This window comes from Agelaius tricolor, unplaced genomic scaffold, assembly GCF_023055355.1.
Source record: "Agelaius tricolor isolate 1412-34295 unplaced genomic scaffold, bAgeTri1.0.p SCAF_8, whole genome shotgun sequence".
Taxonomy (NCBI): domain Eukaryota; kingdom Metazoa; phylum Chordata; class Aves; order Passeriformes; family Icteridae; genus Agelaius; species Agelaius tricolor.
Window position 1 is genome coordinate 36,752,231 of NW_027269268.1, and position 12,532 is coordinate 36,764,762.

Genomic DNA, 12,532 nt, shown 5'->3' on the forward strand with positions numbered 1-12,532 from the left:
ATTAATGACCACCACTAATGATGTGTGTTTATTTTTCCCAACGGAATACCTCACAAACTTCTCTTTAGCAGCCACTAGTTAACAATTTTGATTGAAAGGTGGGAAGGGCAGCTGCGGCAGCCACTTGTTGGATCGCATAGCTGGGATGTGGCCAGTTGGGGTGGCTGGGTACATGTTCGTGGACTCCACGCTGTGAGCTCAGCACTGTCGCTGCCAGGCACTCCACACCCGGGGGTGCAGTCGCTGCCAGCAGGACCATGGCTATGTCTCACTGACAGTACCTCATATGGCTGGCCTTTGGGATCGCTTCTCTGGGGGGCATTTTAAGAAACCCCAAAAAAGCACGACGAAGCACCAGACGACGCTGAATTTTACTGCTGAGGCCCTCCTGCCGCCGAGCAGGGAACAGGCAGAGCTCCCGCCGCCCGTCCGAAGGGGAGCATCCCGGCGGGATGCGCAGGGCAAAGGGGGCGGGATCGTGCTGGGGAGGGCGGGGGCTCGGCCCCGGGCCCGCCCCGGGCACAAGAGGGGCGGCACCGTTCGCCGGGGTCCCGCATCCCCGCCGGGCGGTGCGGGGCGTGCGGAGCGGCTTGCTCGGCTCGGCTCGGCTCGGCTCGGCTCGGCGCGGCTGGGCTCGGCTTGCCTTGACTCGGCTCGGCTGGGCTCGACTCGGCGCGGCTGCCGTCGGGCAGAGGGTTCCCTCGGCGCCCCGCAGCCCCGCGGGATGGAGCCCGGCGCGGCGCGGCTGCTGGCGGTGCTGCTGTGCCTGGCTCCAGGTAAGCCCCGGGAGCCCCGCGGTACCCGGCTCCGGCCTGCCGGGCAGCCCCCGGGGGCCGGCAGCTCCGCGGGACCCCGAGGAGAGGGGCGCGGGGACGCCCGGTGCCGCGGAGGGCGCGGTGCGGCTTTCCTATGGCTTTCCTATGGGTTTCCTATGGGTTTGCCGGGGCTGCTTGGGCGGCTGGGACAGGGCGAGTCCCCGGGTGGGACCGAACGCCCGTGGCTGCGGGCTTGCTGACCCCTCCTGTCCGGCCGGCCGGTGCTGGCCCGTCGGAGAGCGCTGCCTGCCACGGCAGAGTGTCCTGCCCGCTTGGCTCCAGCATCAGCTGTCGTTTCCGAGAGCAAAATGTCCCTGGAGCCAAAGGCGGGAAACCTGTCATCGGAAGAACCTGCTCGGAATGCAAGTGATTAGAGCCCGGGGAAACGCTAGCGGGGAATGTCCCGCTTGGGCACGCTTTCTTTGGCCCGGCTGTCACGGCTGGGGCTGCGGCTCGGCCCGGGGAGCCGGGACTCCTGAAGGTGATGGCAGCAGCTAGGGAGGAGTGAAAATCTTTCCCTGTGGTACTCCGAAATGTTGCACAAGCTGGGCTGGTGCCTCAGAGCAAGCACTGGCACCCAGATCACAGCCCTCACCAGCGCCAGTGGCTCCGGCTGCGTGCGATGCGAGCCGCTGTGCCCACGGTCCGGGAGTAAGTTTTGCCTAACCTCTTAGGAGGAAAGAGAAACTTAGAAAATCGTGGCATAAAATAAATTAATGGGATTTCAGATTTGTGACAAACTATAAAAATAGTGTCTTTGCATAATTCATTGATCAGTAGTCTCAAAGAAGTATATTCGATTTATTATAAGAAAAGTTGGTAATCCCCAAGGGAGTGAGATCATCAGATGAAGGTTCACTTCATTTCAATGTCCCACATCCTCTTGTTAGACCTTGAAGTTGGCAATGCAAGAAAACAGGAACTCCACCCTGGCTGCTGAATTGTAGTGCTCTGCAGCTAGCTCCTGACCATCTGCCTTTGCTTCCTGTTATGACAGAATGTTTGAACTTTTTGGGATGTGTGAAAAATCATGATTTACCCTTCACTGCTAAATAGGTGATGTGAAAGTGTCCACTTAAATCCTGATGAATATTCCTGTATATAATACTTTTATATATATACTTTATATATTCCTGTATATAATACTTTTCTGATTGACTAGCATTTACTTGTTTATTTGGTTTATTAGAGAGGTTTCATACATGTTTTTGCAGGTTTATGTATGTCTCTGGATCAGCCAAGCCTTAGCATCCAAAAAGATGTCCTCACAATAATGGCAAACAACACACTAAATATTACTTGCAGGTAAGGACAAGTCTGTTCAGCATGATTTTGATGATTGGTAATTTATGTAGTGAGCTTTTCTACAGAATCACACATGATGTGATCTCTCTCCTGTCAGGCCTCCTGTTTTCTCTCCATTCCCTTTGTGCCTTCTGCCTCACTTTTCCCTAACAAGTTTTAGAAATTATGTGGGAGGGCTGTGGCCAGAGAGAGCTGGGGAGTGTAGGGTGGCTGGGGGAGGAAGCATTGGCTGTGTCCTTGTGGATCCTGCTGGTGAGCCATACTCTCAATGCTCTCTTTTGGGTGATTTGTCACTTAGATTCAGCAGAATGTAAATCTCAAGTAGCTTCAGTGTAGCTCTTGGCAGTAGGTTGTGTGTGTGAATTTGTCCTACATGGTTTGATGCTCTCTCTGTGTGATGGGGTGAAGCCCATCCCTCTCCATAGCCACAGAGACTGATGGGGCTGATGGGGTTCATATCACAAGTGTCTGCTGCTCTAACATCTGCTTTCCCAGAGGTCAGAGACCGCTGGAGTGGTCGTGGCCAAGCAAGCAGAGCAATGCTGAGAGGCGTATCTCCGTGACAGAATGCAGTGATGGCCCCTACTGCAAGACACTTACTCTGAGCAAAGTCATTGGCAATGACACAGGGGACTACAAGTGCCTTTACAGGGACAGCCAGGCAGCTACAACCATTTATGTTTATGTTCAAGGTAAGTGCTTACACAGCTCTCAGGTGTCTCTTTCCCTAGCATCAAGAGAAGAAAGGAATATAGTGTCTCAAAACAGTTTTGATGCTAAAATTTATTAATCCTAGAATATTTGATCCTATGAAACATTTTTCTTGTTTTCATGTTGACTAATTAAATTCAGGTATGCTAGTTGCCACCAACATAAAAGCCTTTGTACCTATAATTCCGAACTGACCTGCCATATGCAGTACATGGTCTGCTGTTCTCCACCCAGAATTTAGCATAGCTAAATTCCACCCAGAATTTAGCATACATATCTCTGTGAGCTCTGAGCCTGTCCTCATGAATGCAGAGCTATTACTGACCTCAGCAGGAGTTTCATATGAGAGAGGATTACAGGGGTTTTATATTTGTTAAAAATTACAGATCTGATCTCGTGTATGATTTGTACTGATACCATTAAAAAAACCCAAAACCCTCCCAAACCCCAAAACATAAACTTTCATATACATTTGCTGATTCTGGTGGTAAAATCTATATAGGCTGTAAGAGCTCAGCTTTCAGCTGAGTGTCACAGGCACTGCAAAGCCTCCAGTTATACACTCAGCTTCAATAAGTGCATTCATTGAGGCATCTGCCTTTCTGCACTGATGGCTTCACCCTCGTTTCCATATGCATCCTGTTTCCTCTTTATTGTTAACTTATAGTTACCATTTTGAGAAATGACATGTAATTAAGTACATGACTTAGCTTGTTTTATAATATCATGGAGCTATTTTTTTGGTGTTCTGCTCTGACTTTGAAAAGGATGCTGACATCAGGGGAGTCAGTGTAACATGTCACAATTTTAAACTGATATTTCCTGTAATGCTTATGCAAAGAAAGTCACACTAGGGTAAATCGGATTTTTGTCTACAAAAGGACTGCTGTAGCAGGAAGCCACTCTCCAAAGTGCACTCTGCTGCTGCTAACTGTTTTGAGAATAATGATATTCTGAATCTGGGGGGTGGGGTGTCTATAAAAACATGGACCTCCCCTATTTAGTCTCATTGTTTCAGTGCTTTATGACATGGAAAATAATACAACTGACTTGTGAAAATATAGAAATAAGAAATACTGGAAAGGTTTCCAGTTTCCATAGTCATGTGATGAATAATACCCACTTACCAATTGAATATTATTCTAGATTACAGATCACCATTTGTGACTTCAGTTAGTGATCAGCTTGGCATTGTATACATCACTAAGAACAAAACTGTGGTAGTGCCGTGCCTTGGAACCGTGTCAAATCTCAATGTATCTCTACATGCGGTAAGGAAAAAGCCTGCTATTTTTTCAAGAGTTAGTTGAAGTCACTCTGGCATAAATATGTTTTTTGAAGTAAAAATACATTTCTTAAAAACTCCTTTGTGTGAGTTTTATAGCCTGTGATTGCAAGATGAGTGCTGTACCTGTACTCTCAAAGCATGAACTAATTCCCTGAGCTAGAATGTTGAAATGGGGGCCCTGCCATTATGGAAAATGCTGGAAGTGAAAATTCAGGGTTGTTTGATTTTTTAATTCTGACTATGTGTTTTATCAATATTCCAAACAGAAATATCCAGAAAAGATATTTGTTCCTGATGGTAAATCCATTTCATGGAATAATAAAAAAGGCTTCACTATACCCAGTCATTTAATCAACTATGCAGGCATGGTCTTCTGCGAAGCTAAAATAGATGATGAAAGCTACCAGTCTGTGATATACATAGTTGCAGTTGTAGGTAAGCCAAAGGTTTTTATTTCTCTATAACCAATGTTCTTTTGCTTTCTACAGCATACTGAACCAATTACATTTGGTTGGACACTAGGTTATTCAATACTGACAATGCAGCTAATGCAAAATGGATGTTGAGATTTATATCACTTTTCTTTTAAATGCAATGTATTGTGTTCTTTCTGGTTGATCACTGGATAAGTGCTTCTATTTTTAGTGTTTTACATTGATGCCAGGGATTTTAATTCTTTTTTTTTTCTGACAATGCAAACCTTTTTCCTAAAATCACTTATCCACAATCTCAGTCACAGTGGAAGGAAATGAGAGGCAAGCAACCATCAGCAGCAGATGAAAAGAAATTGCTCTGAGTGGGTACCAAGGGAAGGGTGGATCTGAAGATCTCACTGTGAGCTGGGTTGTCTTGTCTCCCTAAAGACCTGTGTCTCAACTCTCACGGGGTTTTGTGCTTTCCTGCTACATTTTGTCAGTTGTTCATCATACCCCAGAAATAATGTGATAATTCTGTGGAGGCTTAAGCTTGAACTGAAACTTAGCAGCTCTTTCTCTTTCAGCTGAGGACATAGTGACAATTTCAAATATCCAAATGGCACCAAGGCAGTGTCTCCTGGCTTCTCAGGAAGGCATAGCCTTCCCTCTTTACTCTGTGCAGAAGGCTTTTACTTCTCCACCCTATTCACAAATCCTCACTCTGATTTGGAGGAATTTCAGAATATCTGTAGAATTTCTGCATTCAGAATATTCTGTTTTGAAATATTTTACTGCACAAAATAAACTTTGGATAATTTTGCTACTGCCCCACCATTATTCTCTATAAAGTTCCTGCTTACTGCTAGGAATGGGTGTACAATCTCCCTTGGCTTCGGTCTCACAAAGATAAGAAGAAGGTGTCTAAGGCAGAGGAACTGTGTGAGTCACTGTCCCTTGCTTGCTCCCACCACTGGAGGGGCTCTGATCAGGAGCACACATCCTGCTGTCTGACATGGGTCTCAGCTCAGGGCAGGCATGTCACTTCTCTCCAGGCTCCTTTCTACACCCATTGTTGTGCTGCACTGGGGTATCAAGGGGCTTTTTTGTAGCTGGGGTTTTGGTGGAAGTTGTGGTGAATTCACCTGGGAAATTTGCTTACCCCCAAGTTTCATGTGTGCCTTTGTCTTTCTCTAGGGTACCGAATTTATGACCTGACAATGAACCCACACAACGAAGTAGAGCTGGCAGTGGGAGAAAAACTTGTTCTCAATTGCACTGTAAGGACAGAGCTGAATGTGGGAATAGATTTTAAATGGGACTACCCTTCCATCAAGGTAAAGTCGTACTAACTTACAGGTGCCTTCCTCACAAAGCAATTTGACTTATTTAGGTATAATGTCACTTACCCCTTTAACACATTGAGAAAGAAGATGATGATACACAACAAAATTTCTGGTATATAAAAATGTGCAAAGGGTGACAGAAGGAATAACAATGGCATTTCCAACCATCTCTGTCTTTTGTCTGTTGCAGGAAAAACGTGCCACTATTAGGGATGTAAAAACCACTGCAGGAGAAATAAAGAAGTTTGTGAGCACCCTTACCATTGACAGCGTGTCCTTAAGCGACAATGGTCGATACACTTGTGCAGCATCCAGTGGTCGCATGAACATGAAAAACAGCAGTTACTTCCTTATCCATGGTATGACATTTTCCACTGCAGTTTTGTTGGTTGTTTCAGATTTGGGATTAATTGCTGGGATGCAGAAGGCATCTCGATGATGAATCAAATGACAGAAATGAACCAAACTGCAGCTACAGTATTTCTCTTGCAACTAGTATGGGGTTATTTTTATACCACAGCCTTAGTTAATAATAAGATTTTAAAGGATGCTGTATTTTACTGAAAGCTGTAGAATCCCACTGGAAAGTGGGCGGTAAAATAAACTGATGTAAGCCTTTGACCCTCTTCTGCATTGACCTCCTTAAGGTCCTGTACAACTCAATTTGTGTAGGTGGCTTTGTACAAGGCCTGCCTGTTCTTAGTCTTGGTGAACTTAGGCTGGATCTTGGTGGCTCTGTGACATGAGAGTCTGGGTCAGCATGAATGAAGCTAAGAAAATAAAACTTTCAGCTTTTGCATTATGAATAGATGGATCAAATGGAGTTTTGGTGGTACGGAAATGATGCAAGGGAAACAGCTTTGGCTAAGTGAATAGATAAGTACGAGGCCACATCCTACAGCTTTTTCTCAACCCCCTCTTGGGCACGGCCCCAGCTCCGCTAACTTACTTATAGAAAAAAATTACCAGCATGAGAATGGCTCATTTTTAATCACCAAGTTAGACAAAGAGATTTATATTTTGAAGGAGACTGATTTTCCTGAGGTCTGATTTCAGGGGCCAGAATATTCATGGCACTTTTAAAACAAAACAAAAGACTTTCAAACTTATTGTGGGCATAGTGATTCAAGATATACCGAGTTTTCTCCTAGGTTCTTTCTGTTCTGCTCTTCAGGAGCCAAAATGAGATCATGTGCTAAACTGGGTATACGAGATACTAAGTCTAAACCATCCTAAATCTTAGTCGAGAGGCTAATTTAGTCAAAATGCTAATCACTGTCTTCTGTCCGAATGCAAGTTTATAACTTATAGCAAGTAATGTAAATAATTTTAAGGTACTCCGACTGCAGTGGTTGAAAAACATACTTGAGTATTTAACTTTATCACACTGAAGTTTTGAATAGCCTAATTTCCTGGAAGAAGTATATTGAGAGAGTTTTATGATATGTATATATATATAGATATGTATATACAAGTCTGACAGTTGGCACACTATCCTGAGAGCTGAGTCTTGTCTCTGCTTTCCAGAGGTCCTCAGTGAGGGAACTGGTCTGTTCCTCTGTGTGAAGGAAAGGACTAGGCTTTCATGGTGGCATCTCTCCAGAGCCCAGTTTGGAGCCAGCTGTGCTTTACCAATGACCCATAGTCCTGTCACTAACTCCTGTTTGTCATCTTGTTAGGTGCTAGCCAAAATGGAAAGTACTTTTGCTTTGGTCCATGAGAAAAGACTGTTTAGTTTACTTCCTTTTTTCCACCCCCAGAAAGTCCTTTTATTCACCTGGAGAAAATGGAGAATGTTGTTGAGACAAGGCTAGGCGACACAGTCAAAATTCCTGTCAAGTTTAAAGGATATCCTCCACCAGAGGCTAAATGGTAAGAACTGGGATATAGTGTGTTTGAAAAAATAAGCAATTCGTAGTTAAAGCAAATCATTAAATATTCAAAGTGCTCTGTATTTTCTTCAGGTATAAAAATGGAAAAGCCATCAATGCAAATCACACAGTAAAACTTGGTTACGCATTAGTGATCACTGAAGCAACTGAAAAGGACGCAGGGAATTACACGGTTGTCCTTACAAACCCCATTAACAAGATGCAGAAAAGACACACATTTACCCTGCTGGTAAATGGTAAGTGGGGTAACAGAGGTGCCTTTCTTTCATGTCTGGATTTGGTATATTACCATCCTTAGGCTTAATTCATCCCCTACCTATGAAGATTTAAGTCCTGAAGAAGAACAGTCCTTGAGCCTCAGCCCTGGGAGGGTGGCTCGTCTCTCCTGGCTCTAGGATGTGTCAGTCAAGAGGCTGCAGACTCCGGGTGTTGGTGTTGTGATGATACCTTTGTGTGGGGTGGGGTTTTTTGTTTTGTTTTGGGTTTTTTTCTGTATATTATTCTTTGCCTCTGTGTCCTGCTCTTTTCCTGCCCTTCTTGCTGGCTATGCTGCTGGAGTCCTCCTCCACCCCGCTCCATCCTGGCCCTGTCCCGCCTCACCCATCCTTCCTGCCCCACACAGGCTATCCATCCTCTTCTGCCCTGCCCTCTACAACCTTCCTCCTCCTCCTCCCCTGCCTCCTCCTTTCTGCTCCCCAGGAAACAGCCTATGCTTTGAAGACAGCAGGTCTTGGAAAGGGCAGCAAGGCTACGTGCAGTGGGATCAGACCTGGGGAATAATGTGCATTTAATGGCTGGGAATGGTGGTGAGAGTCCAGGAACTGCATTTTAAACCATGGAGTAATGAAGGGGGATTTTGTAGGAGATCCTAAGTATCCTGATCCTCAAAGCGTTGGGCAGGCTCAGTGCTTCCCCACATGTCCTTGGAGATGCTCTGTTGCACTGGTACTGGGGCATGGTGTGAATTGGTCTCCATGGGTCTAAAGCATGCACCCTGGAGCCTTCAGCAGGAGGTGTGACCTGCTGCTCTCTCCTGCAGTGCCCCCCCAGATCGGTGAGAATGCTCTGATGGCCCCCGTGGACTCCTACAAGTACGGCTCGACACAAGCGCTCACCTGCACCGTGTACGCCGTGCCGCCGCCCAGCACCGTGCTGTGGCACTGGCAGCTGGAGGAGGAGTGCACCTTCAGCCCCCAGTGAGTGCCAAGCCCTTGCTGTCTTCTGCAGCTTATGTAGGTCTTGAGGGATATTTGGGTTGGGTTGGGGTTTGTCCAGTGCCTCCCTCGTCCAGGCTCGTTACAGAGTGCAAACCCAATGGCCAATGAAGAAAGAGGTTGTTGTACTTAATTTGCAGATTGCTGCAGGCAGGCTCTGCCAAGGTCATTGTTGTTGGCAGAGGCGAGGGCCACCCGCAGAGAGGATCCAGCAGTGCTGGCATGTTGCTCTTGTGCTCTCTTGAAGGGCATCTCGACTTGCATGGGGTCTCAAATGCAGCTGTTTGCATGCCTTTCCCTCAGATCCCCCTGTGGGCTGCAGGCCCAAAACTCCATCCCAAACAGAGGAAATTTGCTGTTTATGCTAATGATGCGTCCTTGCGGTGTTTTTTTCCCTTGTGCTCAAGTGCTGAGTGTGATGGTGCTCTTTATCTGTGTGAAAGTGTATCTCAGAGGAAGTGCAGTGATTGATGGTGGGGAGTGATAGAGAGAGTGCCTGACTGAGATTCACGCAGCTTCCCTTATCTGGAGCGGCCATAAGCCCAGATTTCCTTTAACAAAAAAAAAGTCCAGAGTTAAAAAAAAAAAAAGGCATTCTTCTTTCCTGTTGTTGTTTTTAAAATGATTCCACTAGTTTCTTCCTTTGGTGCCTGGTTGCTTCCTACACAATGGCTACTGTCCTCAAGAAATTCTTCTAGGGAGTTCAGCGATTTTTATGTCCCTCTGTCTTCCTTTGAACTAAATCAACTTGAATCATCCACTTATGAATGGAGGTTTGTTCCCAGAATAGCTGCTTTGCTTCAGCCATCCCAACTGAGCTGACACAGGCAGATAAATTAGGAAATTCACCTTTAGGCTTGGGGATCCTTTACTTTAAAGAGCATGAAGGTCTCAGGAGGTTATAGGGTGATATTTAATAGAAATATTTCCAGAAGCATACACTTCCCTCATAGATGCAAGCTGTGGCCAGTGATGCATCTGACTTTTAAATATGTTCATATTATAAGTAGAACCCAAAATACCTCTCTTGAAGGGGGAATATTCCTCTTATCTAATGCATGTGTCTCTACTTACATTTCAGGAAAGTTCGCTCTGGAGCCAATCCATATGCATGCAAGAAATGGAAAGTGATCTCCGAGAGAAAGGGTGGGAATCAGGTTGAAATTAAGCACCGGGTCGTTACTATTGCTGGGAAAACAAAGGTGAGCACATTTTCTTTTCTCTTGGCTGGGGATGATTAACCCTGTTCAGCAGTCCGCATGCCTGGAAATACATCACTAGAGATGAGACCCTTACCACCTGTTGTTAAACTTGGGGATCTACTCTCAGCTAGATGAGCAAGCTCCTGCTGAAGCCAAGAGGCAGAGATACACACTTTCAGGTCCTTTGAACACTGATCCAAGGTGAAACTCCACTGAGGAGTACAACTGACTTAGATTTCAAGAACTACCTTTTAGTGGTGTAAAGTTAGATGAGTTAATATTGCAAATTAACTGTAATAGAAGTTGGAGAGACTGAAAAGCAGAAAAAATTGTGGGTGCAGCATTTTTTGATACGTATACCAACGTCCACCTTCTGCTTCTTCCCATTTTCTTTTACCTGATTTTTACACACTTAGGGACAAAAATGTAAACTTCAGAAGGGGACTGTGCTTCTGCCATGCCATGGATTTGTGCTTTGGAGGGATTTTTGGTTGTGCAGATATCTGCAGAGCCCTTTGCTGAGCTGTTGAGGTTGGGCATTACTTTGCACTGATGTGGTATGCAATTGATTGATTGTTCTCTTGTAGACTGTGAGCACCCTCGTGATTCAAGCAGCAAATGTATCTGCTTTGTACAGATGTATGGCCACGAACAGGGCTGGGTCAAGTGAGAGAGTGATCTCCTTCCATGTGACCAGTAAGTGCCCCCTGCCAAGGACAGCCATGTTAAATTAATGTTATTTTGTCTGTTTGCTGATGAAAGGCACTTCAGTGATGTTACCTGATTCCTGACCTTTATTAAATCCTTTAATTCTTTTGGATTTTAGGTTTACTTAAGGCTTTCTTTAGGCAGCCTTTAAAATTGCCACTAATTTCAGCCAAGTGATTAGTTCTACCAGCATCAGTGGAGTGGCAGGCCAGTGAAAGTGATGCAAGATGGGCACTGTTGTTCCACAAGTGACTACTGTTGAGCTTTAGCAGTCACTTAAAAGAGCAACAGAGAAATTATGGTAGTGTCACAAAATGAGTAAAGATTTACTGTAAGAGCTAAGGCTAAAATTTTCCAAACCAGTGGCAAAGAGCTTCTGTCTCCTTAACAATCAGTCCCCATATTCATGTGCCAACATTTTATTTTAATCCAAATCTAAAAATGAACTATAAGATAGTGCTGAGAATCATCTTAGGTTGCTGTAAGTTTCTACAGGAAGAGTATCTGTATTTGTTGCACAATTTGTTGCACAATTGTTGCACAATTTGATCCATTTGAAATGTATCACTTTTAACGAGATTGTACTCCTTAGATAATTGATTAGTTGACTGACTGATTGATTTGATTGATCTATTTCAGTGTTTCTTTTCCTTATTTTCAACCAGATAGGAAAATCTGTATTTTCAAAATGACTTTTCCAAGTTAATGTTAGCCCCAAAATGCACAATCAAATAGGAATTTATTTTACTTTTTTAACTTTCAGGGGGTCTTGAAATTAATGTCCAGCCTCAGAATCAGCTGACAGAGAAGGATAACATGTCCTTGCAATGCACAGCAGACAAGTTCACCTTCGAGAAGCTGTCATGGTACAAGCTCAGTGCTCACGTTTCGCAGACTCCCTTCGGAGGGCTGCCCATGCCTGTTTGCAAGAACCTCAATGCTCTCCAGAAGCTGAATGAGACAGTCTCAAATACCAATGGTGAAAACGTCACCTTAGAGCTCATCCTTCGTAACATCTCCCTCCAAGATGGAGGGGATTATGTTTGCATTGCCCAGGACAAGAAGGCTAAAACACAGCACTGCCTGGTGAAGCACCTCACCGTCCAAGGTACAGATCTCTTACTCTGAAGCAAAATGAGTGATTCTGTATGAAAACAATTGCAGTAGTGGCAGGTTTCGGTATGTTCAGGCTTTGCATGTGTTTGATTAATGGTGTACTCAGTTTGTTAAATAGATTTACAGTTGTTGTAGCACACTGTTCGGGGGTTTGTCCAGGCAGCAGGCACTGTTCCATTAATACCAGTGAGGAAACACTGACTGAGCCACTGTACTGTGCAAGGAGATGTGTTTGGCTTCTGCTGAAGTAATGTGTTTAGCTCAGTAACTTCTCTACTTTTCAGAACACATTTTTCTCTGTAGCTATATACACACGTGTGTACTCCTAGCATTAATGCTGCTGCTTTGTGTGACTGGCTCTTGAGTTTGGAGTAGTGCCTGTAATTTAAAACTGCCATGAGTGATACTGGTATTCAGGCACAAGCAATGCAAGCTGATAATCAGTCAGCTTTCCACACAAATAGTGATGACTTTGCTTTGGGACCTAGACATCTAGGTTGATTAGGCAGATTCAGGAAAATA

General features: G+C 44.9%; 1 protein-coding gene across 1 annotated transcript in view; it reads left to right on the forward strand.

Moving 5' to 3' along the window:
* Positions 1 to 575: 575 nt before the first annotated feature.
* The window catches only part of KDR (kinase insert domain receptor), a 30,438-nt gene continuing 18,481 nt past the window's right edge, over positions 576 to 12,532 (forward strand). The window contains exons 1-13 of the mRNA XM_071432376.1: positions 576 to 776; positions 2,030 to 2,120; positions 2,616 to 2,812; positions 3,978 to 4,102; positions 4,386 to 4,554; positions 5,730 to 5,869; positions 6,069 to 6,237; positions 7,639 to 7,750; positions 7,843 to 8,006; positions 8,810 to 8,966; positions 10,066 to 10,186; positions 10,774 to 10,882; positions 11,658 to 12,002. Coding sequence (XP_071288477.1) covers positions 725 to 776; positions 2,030 to 2,120; positions 2,616 to 2,812; positions 3,978 to 4,102; positions 4,386 to 4,554; positions 5,730 to 5,869; positions 6,069 to 6,237; positions 7,639 to 7,750; positions 7,843 to 8,006; positions 8,810 to 8,966; positions 10,066 to 10,186; positions 10,774 to 10,882; positions 11,658 to 12,002 — 1,951 coding nt within the window. The 5' untranslated portion in view covers positions 576 to 724. The remainder of the gene's footprint in view (positions 777 to 2,029; positions 2,121 to 2,615; positions 2,813 to 3,977; positions 4,103 to 4,385; positions 4,555 to 5,729; positions 5,870 to 6,068; positions 6,238 to 7,638; positions 7,751 to 7,842; positions 8,007 to 8,809; positions 8,967 to 10,065; positions 10,187 to 10,773; positions 10,883 to 11,657; positions 12,003 to 12,532) is intronic.